Raw genomic sequence first — 26,511 nt, forward strand, 5'->3', positions numbered from 1 at the left:
CCAGAGGGGATTACACGGCCAATTAAAATTTAAAATCTATGTTTGGATTCATTTAATTAGAAAGATTTCTACTGAGACATTTTGGAAATCTTAGTACTGGTGTTGTGCGCCAGGTCAAATGGTTACTCGAGAACGTGGTGTGCAGTACTTCTGTTATCCTTTTCTTATTTCGTCATGTAAAGGGAGCCATATTTGTTACTCCATTCGAAGACGTAATCTCCGTATACAGTTATTTCCGAAGTGGATAACCCTGCATTTATCTGTAATTAGACAGGTCTATCGCGCCTGCCACGTAAGCAGTATGTCATCAGTCTCATTAGGGAGTTCCAGATTACACCTTGCTTCTGTTTTCTTGGAACAGATTAATTGATCCTTTCGCGTCAGCAAGATGCGTGGGAAGCATCCCGGAACACCGACTCTCTCGCGAGCGTATATATATGGAAGCTAGAGAAGTGGAGAATCTTTCAGTGTGAACATAACATCAGAATAACGTGTGCTCAAATAGCGTTCACTTAGGATCACTAGCACATCTCTCGCTTCTATTTTGTAAACGGCGATTATCTGTACCGTACTTCGCAGTGAGCATTCAGCTATTAATATGAAGTGTAATAGGTGATTGGAAAATATTTCGTATCTGATGATTAAGATAGCTGAGGAGTGTGTAACACCTAATCGTTCGGTTCACAGATCGCAGGAGCTATCACACCATTCAGAGTTCGTATTCACTATTCTCACGAGTTGCTGGACGTGTGCGTCTGTTTTTCAGTCCCACGTTTATTTTCAATGAATATACTTGTACTGTTTTTGTACTCCAGTTATATCGTGTTTTCCACGCTTTTCCGCTTGGTCTAAGAGACGGTTTCCAGTGAAAAACACAAGTGATATTTCCACTGATCTCGTGTTTTATAATACCTGTACTTGAATGCAAGATTTATAAGTGCGTCTAGAAACAACCTAGGCAGTTCTTTCACATTTCGAGGTAAACAGGTTGCAACTATGTTTACAAATGTAAACATTGTTTGATGAACGATTCGAAGGAGACCTAATTTTCTCAGGAAGCTTCCATCAAGCTGATATATGGTTATTCATAAAATATAAAATTTGGTTAGAGATCTTGTGAATTTACTCTTACAGTTGAAACCACGAAAAGGAATCCTTGACCCTGTAGGAGACTCTCATTGCACTTTCTGAGTTATCAGTAAGCAATTTATTGGAGGATTCCCCCAATCTGTGCACAAGTGTAGTGTTATATACCTGCTCTGCTGGCTACTATTTCAGTTCCGTGAGAACTATAAAAACTTTGACCTTTTGTGACTGATATAGCTTCTTATGTAGAGGTAATGCCACCGATGAATGTAGAGTGGAAAATCTGCTTCAGCGTGTCGGTAAGCAGGAGCTGTCTTCTGGAGGCGATATGTAAGAATCTTGAAATAGTGTGGCAGAAAATACTAGACGGTGCAGTCAACAGCAAGCTATCGTTGTTGGAGTAGCTTTTGGTACAAGGCTGTACCTACCAGTCGCAGGTAAATTTTGTAGTGTGATTGAGCAGAAAGAAGAAGACAGACTTTCTGCAATTGAATTTATGGCACAGTGATTTTAATGCCACCATATAATGCAAACACAGTTTCTCATTAAAGTTATTCCGTGGAGCTTTAAAAGAACGACTAATTTAAAACTAAGAAGTTATTCCAATATTTTAGGTGAGGCATTGAATTGCCAATTTCAATGAAATTTATGAAATATTTGTGATCAGTATGAAACGACGAAGTTGTCACTGCGTATGAGAAAGAAGCAACGAGTGAGAGAGGCTCTGTAAAGACGTAAAATAACACCTATCGAGATACAAAAGGTAGTTTAACTAGACATTAGGAACTAGATAACTAGCTACGTAGTCAGTGACCACGCCAAGCTCCTAAGATTATCAGCACTGAGCCTTTGTTGGTAAAACTAGAAGGTAGAATACAATGTTCAAGCTCTCCTTTATTTTATATTGCATGTTAGACATCCTTATATAAAACTTCGTGGCCGTGATTCAGTTACTTGTGAGTAAATGAATACCGCATTTCAATCGTGTCTAATATCACCTGGTTATCAAATGTGCAGTTAACGACTACTGCTACTTTTGTGTATGTAAATTCTTAATTTCATATCTGTGTAAAGTATGTCTCGGTAAATCAGGCAGATGACGTCTGCAGCTCTGTAGCATCGCATGACAAAGATTTACGAGAGGTTGCTAGTTCCGACGTCTTTAATTCAGTTTGTTGTTCTTCACTGGTGAAACAGTAGGTTAGAAGGTAACTGAAGATTAACCGCATTGATACCACTGTCAGCAAACTGCAGCAAGTCATAGGACAGAAGGGTATGGTGGAGTGAGTAGATCTCGACGCAGCCGAGAAGCCGTCTGCACGGGACTTGCACCTGTGTCTGTGTACTCTGCACGAGACAGGAGTAGCAGGTGCTGAAGATGACGTCACAGCAGGTGCAATGGGCGGGATGGCCGGTGCTTGTGGTGCTGGCGGCGCTGTTCTGGCCGCTGTGGCGATGGTGGTGGGGGCGGCAGCGGCTGCGGCAGCTGGCGGCGCGCATCCCGGGGCCCGAACCATGGCCTCTGGTGGGCAACGCGCCGCTCTTCTGCAGGAATCCCCAGCGCGCCATCCAGACGGTGCTGGCGCTCATAGAGCAATACGGACCCACCGTCCGTGTCTGGATCGGCTCCAAACTCTACATTGTCGTCACTGACCCTCAGGTAAGCGTAGTCGCTGCAACTATGGGCCTCACCGAAAGATCTTGATGCTCGATTGGGCCAAATTCCTTTTCTCGACGACAAATGTGTCTTATTCTGTCTGATGACCTCAGATGTCAAGTCCCATAGTACTCAGAACCATTTGAACCATTTTGAACGGAACTGATTTACGCTGAAATAAAACAGTCCCAGTTTTGGTCACCAGCTGGAAATCTGTCGCTGTGAATTCAATAAAGTACGTACATAAATGTTTCTATTTGTAATGGATTAAGAATGGGACATGGGTAAAAAGATCAAACAAGTGAGAAAGGCCTAACCTTGAATTTATTGTTGACCGCCATTTACACAGCTTATTCAGTACGAGCACCAGAGACGTCGACGAGATGCAGTATCCTTAATAGGATGTGATGAACAATATTTTTTTTCAATTGATGGTGGAAAGATATAGCAACCAGTGATAAATATATTGAACAGAGAGTCTAGGCTGCAAAATACGCTTCATTATTTTATATTTTTTCAATAACGTATTCCGCCTTGTTTAAGGTATCTGCAGATTGGCTGGCACAAAAGATACGTTCATGCAAATCTCTCAACTGGCAAACACCGTTGTCAATATTTTCAGCACATTGCGTGGTGTCTTGAGGGAAAATAATGTTGAGTACTCGGGAAACCACGTTCAAAATGCATAAAACAGACAAGTGCAACTGCCTACTAAGGTCTTTTGTGCATTTTAAAACGTGACTTCCAATGCACTCAACACTATTTTGTTTCAGGACATCACGTAATTTGCTTAAAACATTGATGACGGTTTTTCCCTGCTTAGACATTTGTATGTGTGCCAGCCTATATGCTCAGCACCCGTTACGCCAGTATATATGAAGATACCATTGTAAGAGGTCCATGACTAAAGGATTTATTGCTAGCGCACTCGAGCGGATGTAACTTCGATGGATTGCTCACGCGCTGCCTGCGATATGTAAGCTACCATAGAATCGCAGACCAGAGAGCAGTGTCGGCAGCAGCAGCAGCAGCAGTAGTAGTAGTAGTAGTGGTAGTAGTAGTAGCTCACAGTCGGGCGGTTGGGTCAGGCTGCTCGTAGAGACCAGTTGTCGAGTTGTATAGCTCACAAAGAGCACTTGTGTCCTGGAGTACGGAGAATGCAGTCCAGTAGTGGTGTTTTGTAGCTTGAGAGTAGCAGTAGAGTTATGGAATTACCAAGGCCATTCGTGAGGAATGATGGTGGTGCCTGAGCGATGTAGTATAAGGTAAAAGCAAAATATTATTGTTCTTTATTGCCCCGCGCATACGTAAATTACCACAACTGATTTTTGTACTAATGTTATATCAAAGTCCCAAGTAAATGTTTTCAAAAATCTTTCAATAATAATCTTTCTCGTAAAGATAAAAAAAATTGTAAGAGGTCCATGACTAAGAAATATCTTGCTAGCGCACTCGAGCAGATGTAACTTCGATGAATCAGTCCGCGTAGCGCTGTACACGGATCCATTTTATTACAAAAAGCCACGTGCGAAAACGTGTTTTTCATGGGTCATATATAGTACTCTGTTGATCAGACATGTCAGGTGTTTTTGGCAGCCCTTGGCCTAGAGAGTATTTGCTTACCAATACAGGGTCAAAATTTAAACATTATACACCTCCTTAAAGGCAGACAAAAATAAAGTAAATCTGTTTCTCCTTTTGCATTAGGTGTAATTTATGATGGATCCTAGGCGGCTTATAGAAGCATCACTTGTTCGTGGGTTGTTCCTGAAAAAACCCAGAAAACCATGATTTTTACGACGAATATTACCAACTGTGAGGAAGGCCACTTCTACAATTTGTATTCGTAGCGTAAAGACAAAACTTTTACTATGTTCTCCTAAGATTACACTCTTCGGGAACTTCGAAAATTTTTTCGATATCATTATCGCATGCGGAGAGCCAGAGATTCAAAGTTACTGTACATACGCACCTAAAATATGCAATGACCTAAAGAACACATGGAAAGGGTTTAGAGCCATTGCAGATGTTCCGAGGTCAAAAGTTTTTAGGTTGCATTTTTTCACCAACAAAGCTTTATGACGAACCGTCTCATTACAATGGGCGCTTTATTCCTATACATATATGCCCAAAGTGGTACTGCAAGTGACAAAAATGAGCTGTAAAAGGTCTCAACAAGACTGAAAATAACTTACAATGATTGTTAAAATTACGTAAAATGAAAAGTCTTTACATTCAGTAAAATCTTTGTTATAACAGTTTTACTCTTTTAAGGTAAGTCAAAATCCGGTATTTTTCAACGAATTGCTATCGGAGGGCAAAGCATCCAGAAAAAAATGTAAAGTGAACGATTTCATGTTAATCTTATGTATTTCACACACTTATTTGTTGTTTATATGTGTCGAAATATATAAATATGTCGAAGTATATAACTGAATTGTCAAAACTTAACTGACCTATAGAATTTGCTGCAAGCGAGCAGCACACCTTGTGTAGCAGGGGAAAGAGGTAACCAGCGGAAACATATTCTTGTTGGATCACGAAAAAAAAAAAAATGCTCTTCTTTAAGACTGGGGGAACCAAAGACCTCAATCCTCATTCCGCTTTCCTCAGTAAAAATTAAGGGATGCGAACATATCTACGGTTTTTGTTGAAAAAGAGTAACAGTGACGGAGGAAGAGAGACGAGGCAGTGCTAGTGGGATAGAAGGGAGGACGTAGTGATGGGAAGGAGAGAGTAGTAGTGTAGGAGAAAGAGAAATGGATAAAGGGAATTGCAGTGGGCGCCAAAGATAGAGCAGACAGTGAAACTAAAAAATACATATGAGTAGAGGCCATATAGGCCTATAGGCCTGGAGGGGTCTGGCATTCCCAGACAGGCGAACTTTAACTCTACGGTATAAGGGAGGGCGCATTTTTGACCTAAATTTTAAACTCGTGTTTATAGAGGCAAAAATAAGCTGAACCTTCCAGCATTTTTGAGCTACCGAGGGACGATGGAGACAGTGACAGTGGGAAAGAATGACAAAAGAGAAAGTATAAGAGAGATTGGGGACCGTGGATGTGCGATGTTCTATAAATGAATGGCAGAAAACGGAAACAGTGTGAGACATGTACAGACGAAAAGAGCCAGTGAGGTGCTGAGTATGAATGCGTAACTACAATCAGAGACTGGGTAAAACGATTTAGAATACTGTCCGTCAAAAGAGTGCGAATATATTCGCATGCCAAGATATTTTTGGTGAGGAAAGCGACATGAGGATTGAGGTAGCTGGTTACCCATTTACCTGTCAGGGTCTTTCAAATAGAAACATATTCACCTCTCCTGTGCTCCGACAGGAGCATTTTTCCGCTTGTCGCCAGCGACTGACTTCGGCAGAATGTGGCTGACAAGAAGAAACTTTTTGACTCCTTGCCGATTTGAGATCGTTGTCATCGCTAGAGTCGGTATTACTCAATATTAGATCAGTGTCTCCCGGCAGTGACTGACATTTTCCTCTCGTGTTTACGTTATGTATCGGGTACTTATAATTAAAATAGTTGCCCACGAAGGTCCAGTATGGGCTGTAATTATCGCGTGACAGCGAAACTTCGTAGACATGCTAATGCGTTAATGTGGGACCGATAAGTTCCAATTGTGTTCATCGGTGAAATTCTGGTGCTGTGCAATGTTTTTGTGACCTTATGACATCCGCGCTGTCATTTAAGCCGTTAAGTGAGTGAACAGCGTGGCCATTGAGAAGAGAGACCGATGCGCTGTTCGTGAAACAGTTTTATGTGAACGACTGCAATGACAGTGTTACATTGAGGGAGTATCGGCGTCTGAAAGCCCTGAGCGGAAGCCCGTCTTCATTAAAAGGGTTAAATGGTTTAAATGCGATAGTAATAACTTTCCAAAACACGCGTGGCGTTGGTGTGGCAGGGCAATATTCTATGGAGGCACATTTTGCAGTAAATTCTGAACCGATCAGTTCCAATTGTGTCCATCGCTGCAATTATGGCGCTATACACTGTTTTTATGACGTTAGGGCATCCTCACGGTCATTTGACAAGACATAACGTGAGTGAACATGAGAACTGCCGAATTTGGGGTACTGTTAATCTGAACATTGTGCACGAAAAGTAATGACATTCATCGTTTATGAATGCTTAATTCATAAGCATCTCTATTCTCGATCCGTTCTTTTTTGAAGAAAATACTCCCAGAGGGCCTGGCATGTGCATAGTGACGTCTAAGCGTTATTGAGGTCTCCTTATACAGCACGTGATTCCTGCTTTGGAAGAGTTCACTTGTGTGGAACCATTTTGTGGAAGTTGGGGCAGCACCTCATGTTGCTCTCCGGGTGAAAGGTCTGCTTACGGCAATCTTTCATGAACGTGTTATTTCCAGAGTTTTTCAGGCGCGTAGCCTACAAGACTTACCTGAATCAATGCGACTCGGCTCTGGAGATACCTAAAAGAATGCTTTTACCAGTAACACGTTCGGCCTATACCTGCTCTGAACTACAGTATACAGGAACATGTTGCTCAGATTCCATCGGAACTGCTGCGGGCAACTATTGATCATTTTTGAATAGATAAACCGGCTTGGCCCCAAAATAGCCTTTATTATTTTATATTTTGCCAGTAATGCATTTTTTCTTGTTTAAGGTGTAAGAGGTCCATGATTAAAGAATTTATTCGTTGCGCACTCGAGCAGATGTAACTTCGATGGATTGTTCACACGCTGCCTGCGATAATTAAGGTACAATAGGATCGCAGGCAGCGCGTGTGCAGTTCATCGAAGTTACATCTGCTCGAGTGCGCTAGCAATAAATTTCTTACATTTTTTTTTCTTTCTTATAAAGATTATTATTGAAAGATTTTTGAAAACATTTACTTGGGACTTTGATATAACAATAGTACAAAAATCAGTTGTGGTAATTTACGTATGTGCGGGGCAATAAAGAACAATAATATTTTGCTTTTACCTTATACTACATCGCTCAGGCACCACCATCGTTCTCCACGAATGGCCTTGGTAATTCTATAAAAAAATGGTTCAAATGGCTCTGAGCACTATGGGACTCAACTGCTGAGGTAATTAGTACCCTAGAACTTAGAACTAGTTAAACCTAACTAACCTAAGCACGTCACTAACATCCATGCCCGAGGCAGGATTCGAACCTGCGACCGTAGCGGTATTGCGGTTCCAGACTGCAGCGCCTTTAACTGCACGGCCACGTCGGCCGGCTGGTAATTCCATAACTCTACTGCTACTCTCAAGCTACAAAACACCACTACTGGACTGCATTCTCCGTACTCCAGGACACAAGTGCTCTTTGTGAGCTATACAACTCGACAACTGGTCTCTACGAGCAGCCTGACCCAACCGCCCGACTGTGAGCTACTACTACTACTACTACTACTACTACTACTGCTGCCGACACTGGTTTCTGGTCTGCGATTCTATTGTAGCTTAAATATCGCAGGCAGCTCGTGAGCAATCCATCGAAGTTACATCCGCTCGAGTGCGCTAGCAATAAATCCTTTAGTCATGGACCTCTTACAAAAGTATCTTCATATATACGGGTGCTGAACATACAGGCTGGCACCCATACAAATGTCTTAGCAGGAAAAATCCGTCATCAATGTTTTAAGCAAATTACGTGATGTCCTGAAACAAAATAGTGTTGAGTGCATTGGAAGTCACGTTTTAAAAGACACAAAGACCTTAGCAGGCAGTTGCACTTGTCTGTTTTATGCATTTTGAACGTGGTTACCCGAGTACTCAACATTATTTTCCCTCAAGAGACCACGCAATGTGCTTAAAATATTGACAACGGTGTTTGCCAGTTAAGAGATTTGCATGAACGTATCTTTTGTGCCAGCCAATCTGCAGATACCTTAAACAAGGCGGAATACGTTATTGGAAAAATATAAAATAATGAAGCGTATTTTGCAGCCTAGACTCTCTGTTCAATATATTTATCACTGGTTGCTATATCTTTCCACCATCAATTGAAAAAAAAATATTGTTCATCACATCCTATTAAGGATGCTGCATCTCGCCGACGTCTCTGGTGCTCGTACTAAATAAGCTGTGTAAATGGCGGTCAACAATATTTTATGGATATTGACATATATTTCACTCACTGTTCGAATTAGTCCCATATAATTTCAAATATCGGGTGGTTTAGATGGCCCTCCAAAGTGCCATTGACTGCATGAGTATTTGTCATTTCAGCATTTATCATCTACTAGCCAATTTTCGTTTGTTTTACTGACTAAACACATGTACCTTGTAGCATATCTGTATTTACCCGATCAAATATTCTCTCGATAGCTGCACCTCCATCGAATCTGGCTGAGAAATGAGAGGTTGAAAATTGGCTAGTGTCAATAATATAGTCTACACCAGATTTGCAGTTCAAACACTTTTTAGCATTTCAAACACTCTTAGATGTTGAATGAACCATTATTGATCGCCAGTTCGAGTCTAATTTACTTAAATTATGCACAGACAAACCGACAACCACATACTACACTCGACTGATGACCTATAATGTGCTTCTTCATGTGCAGTGACCTTACACTGAAGTATCTGTACACAAAAATTTAATTGTGGTGGATAAATATTTAACGCAGCCACATAATTGTACTCTTGTGACACTGTGTTTCAGATCCAAATTTCAAATAGGTACAAACACTACGCCCTCACTAATTAATACTGCTCACAGCCTAATCTGGCTCACAGCAAGTATGATAGAAGTTTGACACAGTTCATAATAACAATTACACACTCTGTCCAAATAATCATTCATTCAGTACAGTCCCTGGATTATCAAACAAACTCCCACAAACAAAATTTCGATAAAATCCGGTACACTTTCTGACTTGAAATTTATGCTACCTTGTCTGCTGTACATTTCCTCGTTTTGGAGGACATAGGTCTTTCTCCTCTCAAACTCACCACAGCCTGACCTAAAATGGCTCCCGACAAGCTATTTTTATATGTTTACGACAGTTAAAACTAAAGTTAGCTGTTCTTGCTTACTACACTACTGGCCATTAAAATTGCTACACCACGAAGATGACGTGTTGCAGACGCGAAATTTAACCGACAGGAAGAAGATTCTGTGACATGCAAATGATTAGCTTTTCAGAGCATTTACACAAGGTTGACGCCGGTGGAAACACCTACAACGTGCTGACATGAGGAAAGTTCCCAACCGATCTCTCATACACTAACAGCAGTTGACCGGCGGTGCCTGGTAAAACGTTGTGATGCCTCGTGAAAGGAGGAGAAATGCATACCATCACGCTTCCGACTTTGATGAAAGTCGGATTGTAGCCTGCCGCGATTGCGGTTTATCTTATCGCGACATTGCTGCTCGCGATTGTCGAGATCGAATGACTGTTAGCAGAATATGGAATCGGTGGGTTCAGGAGGGTAATACGGAACGCCGTGCTGGATCCCAACGGCCTCGTATCACTAGCAGTCGAGATGACAGGCACCTTATCCGCATGGCTGTAACGGATCGTGCAGCCACGTCTCGATCCCTGAGTCAACAGGTGGGGACGTTTGCAAGACAACAACCATCTGCACGAACAGTTAGACGACGTTTGCAGCAGCATGAACTATCAGCTCGGAGACCATGGTTGCGGTTACCCTTGACGATGCATCACAGTCAGGGGCGCCTGCAATAGTTTACTCAACGACGAACCTGGGTGCACGAATGGCAAAACGTCATTTTTTGGAATGAATCCAGGTTCTGTTTACAGCAACATGATGGTCACATCCGTGTTTGGTGACATCGCGGTGAACGCGATAAACCAATAAGCCACAAATGAAACTTTCCTGTTTCTTGACGATGTTTCACTATACGTGTCTAAATGTTTCTTACAAATTTAAAGTAAATCGGAAAGGTAGACTTTGAGACTTTGGTTATAATGTTTCTTCTTTACAGGATATGAATTAAAATAGATGGCGAATAACTTAAAACTTGCACCGCAAATATTGCGCCAAATTAGAACGTCAGTGACGTTTTTTGCTGACTTCTAGTGTGAGTCGCTTACGAGATATCGTGTTTTTAAAAGTTCCCACATCGACATTTTTAAAATACGCGTGGTAGCGTACACTGAACAACAAAATACGTGTGTAAATTAGTTTTGTGGATACTCATTAGTAAAGACACTACTGACCTTCACAAGGTGTGTTAAAAATGAGCACCGGCAACGGCAATACACGCTTTCAATATGGTATGCAACAACTGCCGCACATGTGCTGGCTTTTCAACGGAGATGTCCGAGTAGGATGCAGTAATATGTCGCTGCATATCGTCGGGTGTAGTTGGTATGTGCCTGTAGACAGCGTCCCCCCGCTTTCCCCGTAGAAAAGCGTCTATGCGCGTCAAATACGGAGAATGGGAGTATACTGCCTTAATGCCCATGTACGGATGTTAACACGATTCTCATAATAATTTCGATGCAGCTCTTGCTGGAGAGAGATGTGATATGAATAGAATCTAAGTCGAAGGAGAACCTGTAGGTGACTTGCGTGACCCATTCTACTTCCTCGTGGGATCAAATGGAAGCTATCGTGCGGATCAACTGCCACAGCAGCAATAACATTAATTTCCCCCACTTGTGTCCTCACTTATTTCCTTGTGTTACGTTGTCTAGGTGTCACAAAACTATTATCACGTAACTGGTTGAATGGGTTGATAAATAATTGTCGAGACGGTTGACGTCTATTGGGGTATCTTGTCGCATACACCTAACAACGTACTACTTTCTTCCTACACCCTACAGCTCGAGCATGTCGACATTTTCTGCATTGTTAAAACCCAAGGCCCATTCACGACGTACTGCTTGGACTATTACACACTAACTTGCTAGCAAGTCGCGATGCACTGAAGGCACACACAAGCACACTGGTAGGAAACATAACGTCGTACCTATCAACTACCCTGACTGAATGGCACAAATAAGTGATGGAGTGGAAACGTTTCAAAATACGGTATCGCACAAACTACTCGCACTAATGCCACAACAAACACCACTGACATTCTAATTTACTCTGTTAAGCTGTTAATGTCAATAAGTATTGTTGCATTTGGAATAGGGTGTGTTTGCACAAAAGTACACCTAACTATTATTACAGTCTGTTTATCGGCTAACAATAAGAGCCCCTGACCAACCCATTCTTTGAAAATTCCACATCTGTAGCACATTTCCACAATATTTGAGGTGCAATCCTTACGTGATTCACTCTGTATACATATATTACAGAACTGGGTCCCAATATCCTCCATATTAGAAATCAACGTTGCGTCAAACTTTCAAAGCAATCTGTGAAGAACTTTCGGAGATTTGAGATTTTGAAGAAACGAACATTACTTTTGTACTAATATAGAAATTGTGAATGTTGCTACTAGCAAATATCCGAAAATTTTTTACCCAATGTTTTGAAATGCATTTAAACAAACGTGTGTCATTGTATACTTTTGTGTTAGCAGAAGAGCCAACACCGTGTTACGAGTGGATGCCGAAATGCACGCGTTTTAGCTCACGCAGGCTGGCGTGAAGATGGAAGAACTATACTGACGTGAGGTCTGGAACATGACAAGGAATTAGAAATCAGAAAGAGGATGTAATTAGTTTCATACTTAACTTTAATCCATTAATGATAAACCTCGCTCTTGCCGGTACATGATTCACAATATTATCTGTTTCAGAATCCATTCTAATTACTGAAATATGGCGCCTTGCTAGGTCGTAGCAAATAACGTAGCTGAAGGCTATGCTAAACTGTCGTCTTTGCAAATGAGAGCGTATGTAGACAGTGAACCATCGCTAGCAAAGTCGGCTGTACCACTGGGGCGAGTGTTAGGGAGTCTCTATCGACTAGACCTGCCGTGTGGCGGCGCTCAGTCTGCAATCACTGATAGTGGCGACACGCGGGTCCGACGTATACTAACGGACCGCGGCCGATTTAAAGGCTACCACCTAGCAAGTGTGGTGTCTGGCGGTGACACCACATATACCTTTTCTGTAAGATATTTAATATATAATTTTTAATAAATTTAATTATTATATACCTTAAAACGATGCAATTGTGGAATACAGTTTCAGAAACATCTTGCCACATCCAATATGTATTTTCAGTAAGATTATTGTGTTGATGAAAACATTCTTTTGTTGCCATTTCGTATCTGACCGTTCAATTCCTTGAACAATTTTTGTAATTTTATTTCTGGTGGATGATAATTGTTTCATGATTATTTTTGCCATACAGTCATACTTCCCGCATGAAACACTATTAATCCGGTACCTGTTTGGCATGGAATTCTAAAGCTAATGATGTGTGAGGTGTTCTGTATATCATCTAATTTTCTACATATTTCGACTAATTTAACACTGAAGTTAGTTATTTAATCAATTGTAAGTTATTACTAGGGATTAATATCTTTTTATGTTATTAACATGTAGTGACAACAACGAAATTAAATACTGTTTGTTAGTATTAGTCAACCAGTTAGAAATATTGTGTAACAGGTTCTAATTTCTCAGCCAAAGTAATATATTCACTGACAGAGAATAGCTTCTTACAATTACTCTTTAACTGGAGGCAATGCTTATACTTCCTTCCTGGCTGTTCAAATATCTTGGTCATAAAAACGAGGACAGGCCAAGAATAATGTGAATATTTGGAGAGATGTAGTAGACAGTAAGTCTGTAGCCCAGTTCCATCAGATGCCCGAAGATCTTTCAGTTTCAGACTACTTGCCCTGTAGATTCATGCTAAATACAGAAGCCCACTGCCATCATTTCATGCTTCGTTACAGCTTTAGTACGTTGTTTTGTGAATACTTTTTTCTCTGAGTCTCCAGGCGCTTATTCGTAAAAAAACACTTTGGACAAAAATATTTGGATATATAACGAGGTTGAAACGTTCTAATGGTATAACATTTTTTGTTATCCTCAACGAGGCCTGGAAGACGAGTAATAATATTGTGCAGCCTTTTTCTAACATTACGTCGTGGAAATCCTTTTCTCCATTTACTCGTTCCATCTTTCCCAAGATAATAACTACCTTTGACCTTATCTTCATCGTTTTTTTCTGCTTCCTGCTCTGATGATGTGTTGTGACCACAGTTAATAACAGCATCCTCCTCATCTCCACCATCGGAATCTGCTGCCCCCTCATCATGTTCAACCAACGCTTGTACTATGTTCCCTTCTGGCCTATAACAGTCCATGTATAACAATATTTACTATTAGTTGTGTGATCAAACACAATATCACATGCAAAAAAAGCACAAAACTGCAATGAAATAGCTACCTTGATTCTCTCTTCTTATGGGACTACAATGGTGTGTTGGGGTTTCACATACCCCATCATGCTCGAACTTGTTTCAACAGCATCTCACGAAACCTTGTTCTCAACTAATGTTACAAAAATTCTCTTGTACCGCTGTATTGACATTCCGTAGCAGCTATATCGAACTACAAAGCAGTATGATATGGAGTCTGGTAACTAACTACAGAAAATCATCAGAAGGGGTGTACCATATCACTATACACCACTGCCGGGCTAATATCTTTCGTTTTTGTTCTAAAATTTATGGATAAACGAAAATATCCAAAAGTGGATGGCAACTTTGTGTTTCGCTACAGGACATCGCGTGCGTGCTGGGGAATTCTTCAGTGATTTCCCGTGACAGCTACATCAACAGACTAGCCAGCAATTTAATGGGCCAGTCCCTGATCACAGCCAGCGGAGAACTGTGGAAGGCGCACCGCAAGATCGTCGCACCAGCCTTCAGCTCCAACGTCCTGCAGGTATGCTCCAACCATCACATGCATCCGTTCGTTTAACTTTACCAACTGAACGAATTTTTCTAGAGACATTTTGTTTCCTCGAACCTCGTATATCTAAATACAGTTATAGAGTTGGTACAGGTGGCTGGTGGAAGTGATGGAGACAGCTCTCCTCACTCGCGGAGTACAAGCAGAGCTCACAATTTGCAGACTACTATCCTGAGTAAAGCGGGGCCTTTGGTTTGGAGCCGAATAGAGGGGTCTCAACCAACGGCTCCATCGATTTTGCAACGGTCTTGACTGCAGATTTCTGAAACTGCGTTATGGGATGGAGACTTGTAGGACTACACTTGATACGTTGTTGGTGCTCTACACACATGTAGCAGAGTACCTGTAGAGCGCACGTGGTGTTTTTATAACAGTAAACTGTCGGACTATTCATAACAAAGCTCTCGATGTTGCTGCCCTCCGGGGCAGTTGTCACGCTCAAATTAATTTCGGAACCGAGATGTAGTTGAAACCCGAAGGAGAAAGGTCCAAATAGTTAATGAAGCACGGATTACATATCAAAAAGATACATCAGACCCGGCGGGAGGGAGAACGTTCATTGCAAAGCAAAACAATTCTGACTATCGAAGTTGAAATTGAGTCAGACTGTGAAGTTATATGGACGTTTGTAACATTCTACGCGAAGATAATAGTCGGATGTTTTTACCGGCCACCAGATTCCGCCTTGAGAGTTTCAGTATCATCAAAGGAAACTATACGCTCAGCAGCACGAAAACACCGATATCATGCTACATTAATTTGAGGCGACTTTAACCTACCGAGCATAGACTGAAAAGTCTATGGACTCAGTGCAGGTGGTACGGACCGGTAGTGTTGTGCTTAAGTAGTTTTAATATGTTTTTCGAAAACTGTCTTGAGCAGCTAGATCCACAATCCACACTCAAAGAAAATATTTTACATTCTGGTTCAAAACAGAGCTCGCGAATGACTATAGGCAAAAGTTAGTAGAAATTCTTGTGCCTGTAAAAAGATCGATTCGTGAAGCATACACTTGCAAGGATTTGTTCAAAACGCTTTTCCAGAGATGCCGCAGAATGTTCCCCCTCAAACACGTTAGAGCCTGTACAAATGCACGTGATGGGTCTCCAGCAAATTTCAGTCACGTTCTTTGAGGTGCACGGGTAATATGTGAAATCATATATAGATTGTTACGACAGGGCCAGTTACACACACACCACGTTACCTTGGCATTGCGTGGATTACTAAGATTATTATCTATGACACTACCGACAATATTCGATCTGTACAGCAGACAGTCTTAATGGACTGATGCACCATCAACGTTCCACAGAAGCCCTCGAAACCATTCGACACCATTCTGGGGAGTTCGAGAACGTGTAAACCGATAAAATTCATAGGTTTGTAGATCTAAGAGGAGGAAGATCTGAATATTGATTGTGCTTTTCTGATCCAAAAATTGTAAGACATTCATTAATAATTGGAAAACGAAGGAAGATAAGACATTTTTTATTCGTTGTGTCCAACCAAGGAATGAGTTTGAATTCCCAGTAACTACTCATTCGTTCACGGTGTTCCTTTCTACAATTGTTGCTTCATCGTGAACTATATGTCGAGAAAGCGTAGACTTCTTCGTAAACGCCTTTTAGCAAGATAAGATATCGTCACTTCCCAGAGGACCTCATGACTTTTCGTTACGACTCCTCGAAATGACGTTCGGTTTAAACTTTCGCATTCCAGTGTGGTGTTTGGTTCTTACTGTATTTTTTCAAGAGTACACAGTTTCTTGGCTGTGCCAACGTATCAGTTTCCTTATAGCTCATTTTTTATATTGTGACATCTAGTAAGAGAGATTTACTGCCCTCCTCCCAACCTCAGAGCACTGTTAGTTAAAAATAGTAAAAGTTCACAATACCAGGAGAGTATTTAAAATCTTTACTTAAATTCTATTGCACGGAAATGGCAATCTTTGCCACCACTAGCCAACAAGTACCTGCTCCGGGGGAAAAGCAGTCAAGTTATAGAGCACTAGAGGAATGATACTCGAAACCGACTGCTGTATTGTAATACGACGTCATTTATTCGAAACATTCTGCCAGTTTCGACGCCAAAAAGCGTCATCTTCAGCCCCCAAGTGTAATCTGTCATTAGCTTACGAATCACACTGACAAAGACCAACGGAGTCTTGAAATGGAACAGTACACCTTATTAAGCCAGTTACGCCATCAAGTGCAGTTGAGTGCATCAGGCTGAAATCATCTGGATTTCGTATCTTCGCAGCAGTAACAAGCCCACCAACAGTCAGACGACAATTCAGTTACCATTATTCAAGTCCTTCAGTCCGGCTGCTGTCCCACAGTCGTCGATGAATTACCAGAGAAGCTGTATAGCTACACAGTGTCCACACAGACAGCACTTGCCGGGATATCATGGAGTAAAGGCCTTTTGCTGGACAACTGTAGAGGCAAGACTTGCTGTAGCACAGAAAACGTGTCTGCATCCGAGTACCTACCCCCATGAACCATGGACCTGGCCGTTGGTGGGGAGGCTTGCGCGCCGCAGCGATACAGATGGCCGTACCGTAGGTGAAACCACAACGTAGGGGTATCTGTTGAGAGGACAGCCAAACGTATGGGTCCTGAAGAGGGGCAGCAGCCTTTTCAGTAGTTGCAGGGGCAACAGTCTGGATGATTGACTGATCTGGCCTTGTAACAGTAACCAAAACGGCCTTGCTGTGCTGGTACTGCGGGCGGCTGAAAGCAAGGGGAAACTGCAGCAGTAATTTTTCCCGAGGCCATGCAGCTTTACTGTATGGTTAAATGATGATGGCGTACTATTGGGTAAAATATTCCGGAGGTAAAATAGTCCCCCATTCGGATCTGAGGGCGGAGACTACTCAAGAGGACGTCGTTATCAGGAGAAAGGAAACTGGCGTTCTACGGATCGGAGTGTGGAATGTCAGATCCCTTAATATGGCAGATAGGTTAGAAAATTTAAAAAGGGCAATCGATAGGTTGAAGTTAGATATAGTGGGAATTAGTGAAGTTCGGTGGCAGGAGGAACAAGACTTTTGATCAGGCGAATACAGGGCTATAAATACAAAATCAAATAGAGGTAATGCAGAAGTAGGTTTAATAATGAATAAAAAAATAGGAGTGCGGGTAAGCTACTAACAACAGCATAGTGAACGCATTATTGTGGCCAAGATAGACACGAAGCCCATGCCTACTACAGTAGTACAAGGTTATATGCCAACTAGCTCTGCAGTTGATGAAGAAATTAGAATGTATGATAAGATAAAAGAAATTATTCAGGTAGTGAAGGGTGACGAAAACTTAATAGTCATGGGTGACTGCAATTCGAGAGTAGGAAAAGGGAGACAGGGAAACATAGTGGGTGAATATGGACTGGGGGAGAGAAATGAAAGAGGAAGCCGTCTGGTAGAATTTTGCACAGAGCATAACTTAATCATAGCTAACACTTGGTTCAAGAATCATAAAAGAAGGTTGTATACATGGAAGAATGCTGGAGATACTAGAAGGTATCAGATAGATTATATAATGGTAAGACAGATATTTAGGAACCAGGTTTTAAATTGTAAGACAATTCCAAGGGCAGATGTGGACTCTGACCACAATCTATTGGTTATGAACTGTAGATTAAAACTCAATAAACTGCAAAAAGGTGGGAATTGAAGGAGATGGGACGTTGATAAACTGACTAAACCAGAGGTTGTAAAGAGTTTCAGGGAGAGCATAACGGAACAATTGACAGGAATGGAGGAAAGAAATACAGTAGAAGAAGAATGGGTAGCTCTGAGGGATGAAGTAGTGAAGGCAGCAGACGATCAAGTAAGTAAAAAGACGAGGGCTGGTAGAAATCCGTGGGTAACAGAAGAAATATGGAATTTAATTGATGAAAGGGGAAAATATAAAAACGCAGTAAATGAAGCAGGCAAAAAGGAATACAAACGTCTCAAAAATGAGATCGACAGGAAGTGCAAAATGACAAAGCACGGATGGCTAGAGGACAAATGTAAGGATGTAGAGGCTTATCTCCCTAGGGGTAAGATAGATACTGCCTACAGGAAAATTAAAGAGACCTTTGGAGAGAAGAGAACCACTTATATGAATATCAAGAGCTCAGATGGAAACCCAGTTCTAAGCAAAGAAGGGAAGGCAGAAAGGTGGAAGGAGTATATAGAGGGTTTATACAAGGGCGATGTACTTGAGGACAATATTATGGAAATGGAAGAGGATGTAGATGAAGACGAAATGGGAGATAAGATACTGCGTGAAGAGTTTGACAGAGCACTGAAAGACCTAAGTCGAAACAAGACCCTGGGAGGAGACAACATTCCATTAGATCTACTGACGGCCTTGGGAAAGCCAGTCCTGACAAAACTCTACCATCTGGTGAGGAAGATGTATGAGACAGGTAAAATACCCTCAGACTTGAAGAAGAGTATAATAATTCCAATCCCAAAGAAAGCAGATGTTGACAGATGTGAAAATTACCGAACTATCAGCATAATAAGTAACAGCCAGAAAATACTAACGCGAATTCTTTACAGACGAATGGAAAAACTGGTAGAGGCGGACCTCGGTGAATATCAGTTTGGATTCCGTAGAAATGTTGGAACACGTGTGTCAATACTAACCTTACGACTTATCTTAGAAGGAAGATTAAGAAAAGGCAAACCTACGTTTCTAGCATTTGTAGACTTAGAGAAAGGTTTTGACAATGTTAACTGGAATACTCTCTTTCAAATTCTGAAGGTGGCAGAGGTAAAATACAGGGAGCGAAAGGCTATTGACAACTTGTACAGAAACAAGATAGCAGTTATACGAGTCGAGGGACATAAAGGGAAGCAGTGGTTGGGAAGGCAGTGAGGCAGGGTTGTAGCCTGTCCCCAATGTTATTGAATCTGGATATTGAGCAAGCAGTAAAGGAAACAAAAGAAAAATTCGGAGTAGGTATTAAAATCCATGGAGAAGAAACAAAATTTTTGAGGTTCGCCGATGACATTGTAATTCTGTCAGAGACAGCAAAGGACTTGGAAGAGCTGTTGAACGGAATGGACAGTGTCTAGAAAGGAGGATATAAGATGAACATCAACAAAAGAAAAACGAGGATAATGGAACGTAGTCGAATTAAGTCGGGTGATGCTGAGGGAATTAGATTAGGAAATGAGACACTTAAAGTAGTAAAGAAGTTTTGCTATTTGGGGAGCAAAATAACTGATGATGGTCGAAGTAGAGAGGATATAAAATGTAGACTGGCAATGGCTAGGAAAGCGTTTCTGAAGAAGAGAAATTTGTTAACATCGAGTATAGATTTAAGTGTCAGGAAGTCGTTTCTGAAAGTATTTGTATAGAGCGTAGCCATGTATGGAAGTGAAACATGGACGATAAATAGTTTGGACAAGAAGAGAATAGAAGCTTTCGAAATGTGGTGCTAGAGAAGAGTGCTGAAGTTTAGATGGGTAGATCACATAACTAATAAGGAGATATTGAATAGAATTGGGGAGAAGAGTTTGTGGCACAACTTGACAAGAAGAAGGGACCGGTTGGTAGGACATGTTCTGAGGCATCAAGCGATCACAAGTTTCGTATTGGAGGGCAGCGTGGAGGGTAAAAATCGTAGAGGGAGACCAAGAGATGAATACACTAAGCAGATTCAGAAGGATGTAGGTTGCAGTAGGTACTGGGAGATGAAGAAGCTTGCACAGGATAGAGTAGCATGGAGAGCTGCATCAAACCAGTCTCAGGACTGAAGACAACAACATCAACAACATCCGAGGACAGAGAGCAGAAAGAGAGCTGACCTCTGAGTAGCCAGTTTCTACAGACCTGTCGTCTGTATGATGCGAGTCTGGTAAGAGGTGCCATTTTTGCGATCGGCACTTTCGTAGGTACGCGGTATTTTGTTCAGTCCACTGAGGAGCCAGCTATATCGTTTTAATACTTCGCAGCCAACTAGTTGGCTTTTAGTATGCTCTTTGGCAATCTCACTAGTGCCGGCCGAAGTGGCCGTGCGGTTAAAGGCGCTGCAGTCTGGAACCCCAAGTCCGCTACGGTCGCAGGTTCGAATCCTGCCTCGGACATGGATGTTTGTGATGTCCTTAGGTTAGTTAGGTTTAACTAGTTCTATGTTCTAGGGGACTAGTGACCTCAGCAGATGAGTCCCATAGTGCTCAGAGCCACTTGAACCAATCTCACTAGTCTTCGAGCCTGTTTTTGCGTTTTGTTCCTGTAATTTGCAAATACTTACAGTCACTGTCCATATTCGTGTTTTATCTGCATAATTTAGCATTTACCGTGTCCACTCACCTGTGCGAAGGCTATCGTTCACCATTAAAAACATCTTGTCCAAGATTTGAATGCTCATTTATTCATATGAGTGGGTAAATTAGTGTGATTCAGTTTATGCAGGATCGGCCAGTAATTTGGCTCGTGGGCCATGCCCCGACACGAGTGCCAAAGCGCTCAACATCGCTTCACATTTCCCCAACCGGCACGCCACGAAGCCTGAGAGCGGTACTGCTTGGCTTTATGCTTTACAATTTGTAACTACAAAGGTGACAAACGAAACAAATTTCACAGAGTTCCTAGCTCAAATTGCCACGTAATCGTATCTTCGTTAGTTTCACAATTGAAAAAGGTGCTTCACATGCATAAAATAAACTAAACTCCGCCCAAACAGGCCATGAAAGCCCAACGGTGCCGACCGACCGCCGTGTCGTTCTCACCCCATTGGCGTCACTCGATGCGGATATGGAAGGGGGTGTGGTCAGTATGCTACTCTCCCGGCCGTAGCAAGTATGCAACAACTGTCGCTAATGCGAATTGAGTATTGTAATCCGGATCGTTTGTCATTCCCATTCATTTAAAAAAAGTTCGACAATAGGTCGCTAGACTACCTCATTTTGTGCAATCAGCCACTGGAACTGTGAATGCCTTTCACTCCACGAAGGTTAAACAGCTCTGACAGCTCGATTCTGCCGAACTCAGAGAGTTGTGCCGACCGAAAAATGGCGCACTGCAGTGCTCTATGGTACGTCACACTTTCCTGTGCACTTCCGAGAGGGACGGAGCAAAGCCGTGTCACGGGCCCGGCCATTGACCCCACGCGGCCTGCGCATGCTGCAGGTGTGAAGTTTGGCGTGCCCTGCTTTCCGACCGTTGTAATGACCACTTGTTTCCGATATAGATTAGATGATCCTTCCTCCCATAAGTTAGTCCATGTACACGATGTGGTACCCACACTGACATGTTTGACTGGAACCCTGTTAAATTCCATTCAGTAAGACGTTTCTGTTGCGCGCAGTTATTATTTCCAACAATTAACTTGCATGATCATATGAGGTGCTTTCTTTATCTGTAGCTCGCCAGAGCTCAGTTTTAATCATAACAGATCATGTTATTTTATTACAGTGCAATCAGTTTCGGTGACTCAACACACAATCTTCAGGCTTTCTTTTCGTCGGTGTTGTCTCCTCTTGTTCTTACCCGGGCCAAGTTGGGGGTGACGCCTTCAGAGACACATCTTTAGGTGAAGTTGATGGCTGATGCTAAATTCATTAGCTTTATCTTGTTAGTAATATATCCTAAAGACTGTCCCATTATCCGGGAAGGTATATCAAGTATTTGTAGGGACATGGAAAAAAACTTGATTTATATTACTAAGTAATGTGACAGTTGTGCGGATTTATAAGTAACAAGATCAAGTTAATGAAGATAGCATCAGCCATCAACTACAACAAAAGATGTCGCTATGAAGGCGTCACTCCCAACTATGCCCGAGTGCGAATAAGAGTTGACAACTCCGTCCGACAGAGAGGCTGAAGATGGTTTGTTGAGTCACAGAAACTGGTTGCCATACGATAAAATCACATCAAAACAACGGCTGCAAGAATTTCATTTTATTACTTAAGTGAACAGCCGAAAACTTTCAGAATGAGATTTTTACTCTGCAGCGGGATGTGCGCTGATATGAAACTTCCTGGCAGATTAACACTGTCTGCCGGACCGAGACTCGAACTCGGGACTTTTGCCTTTCGCGGGCAAGTGCTCTGCCAATTGAGCTAAACCGTTCAAATGGCTCTGAGCACTATGGGACATCTGAGGTCATCAGTCCCCTAGAACTTAGAACTGCTTAAAACTAACTAGCGTAAGGGCATCACACACATCCATGCCCGAGGCAGGATTCGAACCTGCGACCGTAGCGGTCGCGCGGTTCCAAACTGAAGCGCCTAGAACCACTCAGCCACACCGGCCGGCAACTGAGCTACCCAAGCACGACTCACGCCCTGTCCCCGCAGTTTTACTTCAGCCAGTACCTCGTCTCCTACCTTCCAAACTTTACAGAAGCTCTCCTGCGAACCTTGCAGAACTAGAACTCCTGAAAAAAGAATATTGCGGAGACATGGCTTAGCCACAGCCTTGGGGATGTTTCCAGAACGACATTTTCACTCTGCAGCGGGGTGTGCGCTTTCTTGCAGGAATGCTAGTTATGCAAGGTTCGCAGGAGAGCTTCTGTAAAGTTTGGAAGGTAGGAGACGAGGTACTGGCTGAATTAAAGCTGTGGGGGCGGGGCGTGAGTCGTGCTTGGGTAGCTCAGTTGGTAGAGCACTGCCGGCCGAAGTGGGCGTGCGGTTCAAGGCGCTGCAGTCTGGAACCGCAAGACCGCTACGGTCGCAGGTTCGAATCCTGCCTCGGGCATGGATGTTTGTGATGTCCTTAGGTTAGTTAGGTTTAACTAGTTCTAAGTTCTAGGGGACTAATGACCTCAGAAGTTGAGACCCATAGTGCTCAGAGCCATTTGAACCATTTTTTGGTAGAGCATTTGCCGCGAAAGGCAAAAGTCCCGAGTTCGAGTCTCGGTCCGGCACACAATTTTAATCTGCCAGGAAGTTATACGAAAACTTGATCATCATCGGCTTCATCATAACAGAACAACCGGCACCTCAACCTAAGCCGAAAAAGGATTAAAGAAATCAATTAAAACTGTAGAGCTTGTAGTAGAGAAAATGGACCTTACTGTGCCTTTAATGGCCCTGGAAGGTACCAGTGATCAATGGACGTGCGGAAGGTGAGTGGAATGGTAAGACGCGCTTGTGCAGGACATGGTGCCCGAGCTGTCGCGGCAGGCTGAGCAGCTGTCGGCGACGCTGGCCGACTTGGCGGACGGCGCGACGCTGGACGTGTTCCCGTACGTGGCGGCGGCCGTGCTGGAGGCGGTGTGCCGCACGACGATGGGGGCGGCGCCGGCGCCGGCGGGCGAGCGCCGCTACGTGCAGCTGCTGGCGCGCAGCGTCGCCATCGTCGAGGAGAAGTTCTGCAAGCCCTGGCTGTGGGCCTGCGGCTGGCTCTACCGCCGCACCGCACTCTACCGCGACGAGGCGCGCACGCTCGCCGAGCTCAACGCCTTCTCGCAGGAGGTCATCGCCCAGCGCGCCTGCCGCCGGCAGGAGGCTGCGGGCGGGGACAGTCGAGACAAGCAGGTGCCTAGCACAACGTGACCCCTGTTAACACTGGTAATTACACCTAGCCGACAAAAGTCATGGGATACCTCCTAACATCGTGTCGTTCCTCCATACGCCCGGCACATCACAGCAACTCGACGTGAAATAGACTCAGGAAGCCGTTGCAGGTTCACTGCAGAAGTATTGACCCATGTTGCCTCTATAGCCGTCAATAATTGCCGGTGCAAGATTCTGTGAATGAACTGATCTCTCGACTACGTCCCAAAATTGCTCTAAGGATGATCATATCATTCACTCGAATTGTCCAAACAGTTGTTAAAACTAATCTTGAACAATTGTGCCCTGGTAACATTTTCGGGAACATGAAATCCTTGAAAGGCTGTTACTTGCCTCCAAGCAGCCGAACATATCCATTTCCAGTCAGTCATCGGTTGAATGATATCTTGCGAACCATGGATGAAGGGTATCAGACGGATGCCATATTTCTTGACTTTCGGAAAGCGTTTGACTCGGTGCCCCACTGCAGACTCCTAACTAAGGTACGAACATATGGGATTGGTTCCCAAATATGTGAGTGGCTCGAAGACTTCTTAAGTAATAGAACCCAGTACGTTGTCCTCGATGGTGAGTGTTCATCGGAGGTGAGGGTATCATCTGGAGTGCCCCAGGTAGGTGTTGTAGGTCCGCTGTTGTTTTCTATCTACATAAATGATCTTTTGGATAGGGTGGACAGCAATGTGCGGCTGCTTGCTGATGGTGCTGTGGTGTACAGGAAGGTGTCGTCGTTGAGTGACTGTAGGAGGATACAAGATGACTTGGTGTAAAGAATGGCAGCTAACTCTAAATATAGATAAATGTAAATTAATGCAGATGAATAGGAAAAAGAATCCCGTAATGTTTGAATACTCCATTAGTAGTGTAGCGCTTGACACAGTCACTTCGATTAAATACTTGGGCGTAACATTGCAGAGCGATATGAAGTGGGACATGCATGTAATGGCAGTTGTGGGGAAGGCGGATAGCCGTCTTCGGTTCATTGGTAGAATTTTGGGAAGTTGTGGTTCATCTGTAAAGGAGACCGCTTATAAAACACTAATACGACCTATTCTTGAGTACTGCTCGAGCTTTTGGGATCCCTGTCTGGTCGGATTGATGGAGGACATAGAAGCAATTCAGAGGCGGGCTGCTAGATTTGTTACTGGTAGGTTTGATCATCACGCGAGTGTTTCGGATGCTTCAGGAATTCGGGTGGGAGTCTCTGGAGGAAAGGAGATGTTCTTTTCGTGAATCGCTACTGAGGAAATTTAGAGAACCACCATTTGACGCTGACTGCAGTACAATTTTATTGCCACCAACTTATATTTCGCGGAAAGACCACACAGATAAGATAAGAGAAATTAGGCATATAGGCAGTCATTTTTCCCTCGATCTGTTTGGGAGTGGAACAGGGAGAGAAGATGCTAGTTGTGCTACGAGGTACCCTCCGCCACGCATCGTATGGTGTATTGCGGAGTAGTATGTAGATGTAGATGTAGAATAATTGCGAAATTGTTGCCGGTCAGGATTCTGTGCATGAATTGATCTCCCGATTACGTCCCATAAATGCTCGATGGGTGATCACATCATTCACTCGAACTGTCCAAACAGTTGTTGAAACCAGTCGCGAACAATTGTGCCATGGTAACATGTTCTGGAACATGAAATCCATTAAAGGCTGCTACTTGTCTACAAGTAGCCGAACATATCGATTTCCAGTCAGTGATCGGTTCAATTTGACCAGAAGATCCAGTCTATTTCTTCTAAATAAATCCCACACAATTATGGAGACACCACCAGATTGCACAATGGGGTCTGCGCCACACTCGAACTCCACCATCACCTTCTACCAACTGAAGTTGAGCCTCATCTGACCAGGCTTTGGATTTTCAGACATGTATGATCGAACCGATATGGTCAAGAGTCTAGCGTTTATTAAAGGCACTCGCCTTGGTCGTCGGTTGCCATAGTCCTTTAACGCCAAATTTCCACGTCCTAATCCAATCGGCTTCGTTCGACATACGATCCCATTCAATTCTGCGGTTATTGCATGCTGAAGTGCTTGCCTGTTCGCTGAGACAACTCTACGCAAACGCTGCTGCTCTTGGTCGTTAAGTGTAGGCTGATGGCCACCTCGTTGTCCGTGATGAGAGGTCATGCCTGAAACTTGGGATTCTTGACACTTTAGATCTCGGAATTCTGAATCCCCTAACAATTTCTGAAATGTAATGTCCCAAATTCTAGCTCCAACTACCATTCCGCATTCAAAGTCTGTTAGTTCCTGCCGTGCGGCCAAAACCATGTTAGAAAGCTTTTCACACAAATAAAATCATCACAATCAAATGACAACTCCACCAATGCGCCGCCCTGTTACACCCTGTGTATGTGATATTAACGCCATCTGTATATGTGCT

General features: G+C 43.0%; 1 protein-coding gene and 1 non-coding gene across 2 annotated transcripts in view; both read left to right on the forward strand.

Moving 5' to 3' along the window:
• The first annotated feature begins 2,032 nt into the window (after window positions 1–2,032).
• LOC124803332 (cytochrome P450 4C1-like) overlaps window positions 2,033–26,511 on the forward strand; it is a 73,076-nt gene continuing 48,597 nt past the window's right edge. The window contains exons 1-4 of the mRNA XM_047264516.1: window positions 2,033–2,746; window positions 14,404–14,568; window positions 23,699–23,815; window positions 23,876–24,079. Coding sequence (XP_047120472.1) covers window positions 2,465–2,746; window positions 14,404–14,568; window positions 23,699–23,815; window positions 23,876–24,079 — 768 coding nt within the window. The 5' untranslated portion in view covers window positions 2,033–2,464. The remainder of the gene's footprint in view (window positions 2,747–14,403; window positions 14,569–23,698; window positions 23,816–23,875; window positions 24,080–26,511) is intronic.
• On the forward strand, window positions 23,182–23,297 carry Trnal-caa. Its single transcript is given in 2 exon segments — window positions 23,182–23,237; window positions 23,253–23,297. It is a non-coding gene; the product is annotated as a tRNA-Leu (tRNA).

Source organism: Schistocerca piceifrons, chromosome 6 (assembly GCF_021461385.2).
Source record: "Schistocerca piceifrons isolate TAMUIC-IGC-003096 chromosome 6, iqSchPice1.1, whole genome shotgun sequence".
NCBI classification, from domain to species: domain Eukaryota; kingdom Metazoa; phylum Arthropoda; class Insecta; order Orthoptera; family Acrididae; genus Schistocerca; species Schistocerca piceifrons.